The following is a 6,000-nucleotide window of genomic DNA, read 5'->3' on the forward strand; positions in this document are numbered from 1 at the left end:
TTGGCAATTATTGTCAAGACTCTGATTCAAATTTGGGTAGGTGGTCTTTTGTCCCACACAATATGTATGTTGAAATTCCCTAGTATGGTGTGGGAGAGAGAAATAGGCATTTATGTATTATTTATATACCCTGTACCAGGCACTGTGTTTAGTGCACTACAACCCTAATTGCGCTCTGTGCACTATGGCACCAAGAGTCATTGATTTCTGTTTTAGTCTGTTTTAGTTTTCAGAGTCTATTTCTTGGTTACCATTTTCTCTTCTAAGTTATTCTAGTTCTTTCCTTAAGAGTTTTTATTTTGTTTTAAAATCTTTTGCTACATTTATTTCTAGATATTCATGTAATCCTTGTGGAAAATCCTTTTTTTCCTTTGAGTCTTTGCTTGTAGTTGTTAGGGAGTTAGATTTGTAGTATTTTTTTTTTTTTAATCTGGGCAGTATTTTCTTTGATGTACTTACCTTTCCAATTTTATTTTAGTTCCTGAATTGCAGCTTTGTGCCAAGGCTTGTCTCCCTGCCCCTAGCAGCATTTTTGGGTGGGGTAGTTGGCCCTACTTGGATTTGCTTTGGGTTCTTGCCTAGGTCCTGGAGTTTAAGCCTCCTAGATCTTTGAGATTCATAGTACTGGAATCTCGGGACAATACTTTTGTTGTTGTTGTTTTGACATTATCACCCTCTTTTTTAAAAAATTAATTAATTTATTTTTAGTTTTCAGCATTCACTTCCACAAGATTTTGAGTTCCAAATTTTCTCCCCATCTCGACCCCCCCCATGGTATGCATTCTGAATACCCCTAATCTGCGCTCCCTTCTATCTCTCCCCCCCTTCTCTTATCCCCTTCCCCTTCAGTTTTCCTGTAGGGCAGGATAGATTTCTATACCCCATTTCCTGTATATTTTATTTCCCAGTTGCATGTGGAAACAAATTTTTTTTTTTAACTTTTGTTTTTAAAATTTTGGGTTCCATATTTTCTCTCTTCCTCCCTCCCCACCCACCCTCATTGAGAAGGCAAGCAACTCTATACAGGTTATACATGTGTAGTCATGCAAAACACTTCCATAGTAGTCATGTTGTGAAAAACTAAGTATATTTCCCTTCATCCTATCTCACCCCCCATTTATTCTGTTCTCTCTTTTGACCCTGTCAGGACAGTTTTTGAGACCTCAATGCCTGTAGGCCAGGGCTGTCTGGGTCTGAGCACTCTGGCACCTTGTCTGCTATTTCTTGGGGCTTACGAGATCCCTACCCTGGGGTTTTCAAGGGAAGCTCTCTGCTCTTGCTGCCTCTGTCAGTTGTCCTCTCTGTGGTCAGTTGTGCTGGAATTCACTTTTCTTGAGTCCTATTCCCATTGGGCTTCTGGCTGATTTTTGTGCACTTTGGGATGGAAAGTCACATTTTGTAGTTTCTCATTGGATTTCTTGATCTTTATTTAATGTTAGTATAGTGTTAGCTTTAGGGTTTTGCTTGAGTATGTGTGTGGAAGCGGGGCAGCTTGTTTCCTGTTTGAGCTACCATTTTGTGAGGAAACTGAGAGACTGAAATAGGCACTATTGTGTGGTTTTGTCTTTGATTCTCAAACAGGACCGTGACATCAGAAAAATGATGACACGACTTTCAGTTGACTTTGATTTGAGTGAGGGAGGGCTGTGAAAAGTCACCAGCCTCACTTTATCCTCCAGGGCTATTTGGGTCCAGTGGCCAGATGTAGGTCAGGACGACTGGAGACAGCCCAGGATATAGTGGAAGACCTTGGCCCTTCTAAGCCAAGGTCTTTCCAGGTTCTCACTTTGAGTGAAGCAATGCCCATTCAGTGAATAGACCTCTTTAAGAAGTGAGTCAAAAGATGATCCCTTTAATAATTAAAAAAAAAAAAATAAAACTGGGAGGAGAAGACCCTCAGGGTTATTGGCCAAAAGAGAAATTGTTACTATTTACATTCACTCTGAGCCAAGAGGGCCCAAAAAATAACCATTAAGTGGTGCTTGGCAGGGACCTGTTGTCCAATCCATGAGAGCCAGAGTGATTTGAGTTTAAGGTTTGGTCTTTGAGAAAGAAATCTAGCAAGTAAACCCCAAGATAGCTAGTAGCTTTCAGGCCATCAAAATTTACCTTACTTTGGGTAGAACCACCCTCAGGTGAGAAGAGAAGAGGGGAGAGGAGAGGGGAGGATAGGCACACTAAATTCATTAAGGAAGGAAGAAGAGTGTCTTAGAGGTAGATAGGTAATGGTTACCAGGATCTGGATTGGGTGATATATTTGGATAGTATGAACCTCAAAGGAGGAGAAGCTTCTGAATGTTATAGTCCTTTGCATTCATGTACTACAGTTTGTTTTGCTATTCTCCAGTTAGTGAACATTTACTTTTTTCATTGCTTTCTCATAAATGTTACTCTGCTTTGAAAATTTTTTATATATATAAGACCTTTCTGTCTTAGCTGTAGCTGTCCTAGAGCTTTTAGCCAGACAAGGGATGAGGACAATAATAAAAGATAAAATAATTAATTTTGGCTGTATGAAATGAAGCATTTTTTGTATTAACAGAATCAGTACAGGAGAAGAATTGTCAGTTGGGGGAAATTTTGCATTAAATATCTCTCATTAAGTACCTGGTATTCAAGATATAAAGAGAACTAACACATGTATACATTACATGTATGTGAGAGCCATTGTTCAAAGGTTTTCAAAGGAATTACAAACCACTCTACTTTTTTAATCCTTATTTCATTGTACTCCAATCCCTGTTCTCTACTACAAGCTTCTTTCATCGTAATAGTTATCTATTTTTTGGGCAAATGTTAGGTGATCCATTTGCGGATTTCTTTTTCCTGATAGTGTTTAATTCCTTCTTTTAAAAAAAATTTTTTAATGGGAATTGGAAAACTGTTAAATTGTAACACATGAAATGTTAATATTGAGTAACCTTTTCCTTGCTTTCCTTTCAGTTGGAAAGACATCTTTGATCACCAGATTCATGTATGACAGTTTTGATAACACCTACCAGGTATGTATTACTTAGATTTTAATTGAAGCATAAAACATAATTACATTTGATGGAACATAAAAGTAACAAACATTTTCACTATAAGATATATATTTAATAGATCTATCCGTTATTAACCAAATAATCTCAACAGGCATATGCTTTCCTTTCCATGAAGTTCACCCTTCAAATGCCAAATAACTTCATACTCCATATCTCCACCTATTTTTTTTTTTTAGATTTTCCCCTCTAAAATATTTACAAATATTTTTTCTTTATGCTCTTTAGCTTTTGTTTTCCTTTAAAAATTTTATATCTGTGTTTCTTAAATTTAGATCTAGTATATATCATAAGTGTAGTTTAAAGTTCTTGTTGTTTTGGTTTTCATTTACTAAAGACTACAATATCCCCCACGGATTCTACCATCTGTTGAAAGAGTAGACAGTAAACCATTCTGGAATGGTCTGAATGTATCTCTTGCTTGTAGTGCTAGAGAAATTGGTTTTCAGGATATTTTTCAGTTCTAAAATACTGTTGTTGCGGTCTAGGGGTCTTGGGGACCCTGAAATGCAAGGGCAAAGGGCATGAGTCTGCCTCAAAGGAATTCAACCACTCAAGCCTTCATTCAGTCCAAGTAGTTTATTAAAAAACTGCTTGGGGTGGGTGAAATTCTTAGTGAGTCTGCACTATTTGTGATGCCAGTATAAGTGGGCCAGATTTTAAGAATCTGAGCAATTGATGAGGGTAAGATGGATATTTTATACAGAAAGACTGTGGGAAGATCTGGATGGGATTAAGGATTGGCAAGTAGCCTGGAATAGGGCTGGGTGCAGACAATGGAAGGAGTTAAGTGGGGGAGAGCCCCAGTGAAAGGGCAGTTAAAAGGATTATTGAGTAGGATGGGCCAGGTGCCTTGGAGTCTAGGTCCCAAAGACATGGTCTTTTCCTTTTAGGGGACCAGGACAATCCTATCCCCATCACTATGACCTTTTCATCTAAAACTGAGTAATTCTAAGATTCCACAGTTTTTCTGTTGGCCTAGGCATAGAGTGTCAGTGCCTGTGTTGTTTTATTTTTAGTAAAGGCTACTATTTAAATAAATATATACAACTATGGATGACCTGTTATATGTTTACATTAAAATGTCATAACATTCTTATTTGCACCTGTTGGTATCTTGCTACTTTTTAGTAGTAAATAAAAAAGATTAAGACACTAGTGAGTGAGAACTATTAATATCCATCGAAGATAATTCTGCTACCATTTCAAATTAGACATCTTTCTTTTCCATTGAGCCAAGTGATGTATTTTTTCAGCAAAACAAAAACTTGTAAACTAATAACACTCCGCAGATTTGCATGGAGTATGGAATAATTTCACATAAAATTAAAATATCAGAAATATTTAGATTTGGGATAAAATGTAATATAAATTAACAATGACAGTTATTTGTTCTATTTTCTCTCTAATTCTTCTATCTGCATACGTAAATTTTCTGCCCTGCCTTCTCCTTCACTGCTTTGTTAACTTCCTTTTCCTTCTCCTTCCTCTCCCCTCCTCTGAAACTTCCCTGAACCTTATTTCCTTCTCTCCTTTCCCTGAAACTTCCTCTCCCAGTGCAGGCTTGCCCCTGCAACACCATATTCAGTTAGAGATTCTTGTCGACAGAAGTGCTTAGGATAACACAGCCAGTTATGTGTGAGAAGCAGAAGTTGAACTTAGATCTTTGTGACTTCCAAGGTCAGCTCTCTAGTCACTATCCCACACTGCCTCTAGACTTAACAAATCTTGACTAGCATGCATATGTGTACGGAATAATAATGAACTTGAGTACTTTCTAACGTGCTTTACGTAGATTATTTTATTTTATTCTCACTGCACTGGGAAGTGTAGGTAGTCTAAACCTTTTTATCCTTAGTTTACATAAAATGAAATGGAAGCTGAGAGACTTGCCCCTTGTGGGAGAGGTGGGTTTCAAACCCATCTCTTAAAAATTCCTGGAATTGTCTTTCAGTAAAACTAAAAGTTTTGCTGAGTTGCTCCTCTCCCATTTCTTTTATACTCTTGGTTATAAGAGGTGGCTTATTGAATAAGGAAGGGAGGTCGAAACAAAACACAACAATAAATTTTTTAAAAATATAAATGTTTTAACTCTGAGGTACCACGTCACACCAGTCAGATTGGCTAACATGACAAAACAGGAAAATTATAAATGCTGGCGGAGATATGGGAAAATTGGAACACTAATACATTGTTGGTAGAGTTGTGAATTGATCCGACTGTTCTGGAGAGCAATTTGGAACTGTGCCCAAAGAGCTATAAAATTGTGCATATCCTTTTTTTTTCTTTTTTTTTTTTTAAAAGGTGAGGCAGTTGGGGTTAAGTGACTTGCCCAGAATCACACAACAAGTGAGTGTTATATGTCCGAGGTTGAATTTGAGCTCAGGTCCTCCTGACTCCAGGGCCGGTGCTCTATTTGCCTAGCTTCCCCTATATCCTTTAATCTAGCAATACCACTACTCGGTCTGTATTCCAAAGAGATCATCAAAAAGGTAAAAGGACCCACATATACAAAAATATTTATAGCAGCTCTTTTTTGGTGGCCAAAAATTGGAAATTGAGGGGATGCCCAGCAGTTGGGGAATCGCTGAACAAGTTGTAATATATCAATACAATGGAATACTATTGTGCTATAAGAAATGATGAGCAGATGGACTTCAGGAAACCTGGAAAGACTTCATGAATTGATGCTCAGTGAAGTTAGCAGAACCAGGAAAACATTGTACACAGTAACAGCCACAACTTGTGATGACTAACTTTATGATGACTAACTTTGATAGACTCATCTCTTCCTAGCAATTCAAGGATCCAAGACAGCTCCAAAGGACTCATGATGGAAAATGTTGTCAATATCCAGAGAAAGAACTATGGAGTCTGAATGCAGATCATAGCATATTATTTGTACTCTCTTTTTTCTTTTCTTTTCTTTTCTTTTCTTTTCTTTTCTTTTCTTTTCTTT

The 6,000-nt window shown here is 37.4% G+C and overlaps 1 protein-coding gene across 2 annotated transcripts in view; it reads left to right on the forward strand.

The window, feature by feature from the left end:
* The window catches only part of RAB6A (RAB6A, member RAS oncogene family), a 92,796-nt gene that overhangs the window by 44,178 nt on the left and 42,618 nt on the right, over window positions 1-6,000 (forward strand). For both annotated transcript variants that reach the window (XM_027848195.1, XM_027848194.1), the window contains exon 2: window positions 2,944-3,002. In XM_027848195.1, the coding sequence (XP_027703996.1) occupies window positions 2,944-3,002 (59 nt within the window). The remainder of the gene's footprint in view (window positions 1-2,943; window positions 3,003-6,000) is intronic.

This window comes from Vombatus ursinus, unplaced genomic scaffold (assembly GCF_900497805.2).
Source record: "Vombatus ursinus unplaced genomic scaffold, bare-nosed wombat genome assembly UNPS02005659.1, whole genome shotgun sequence".
NCBI lineage: Eukaryota > Metazoa > Chordata > Mammalia > Diprotodontia > Vombatidae > Vombatus > Vombatus ursinus.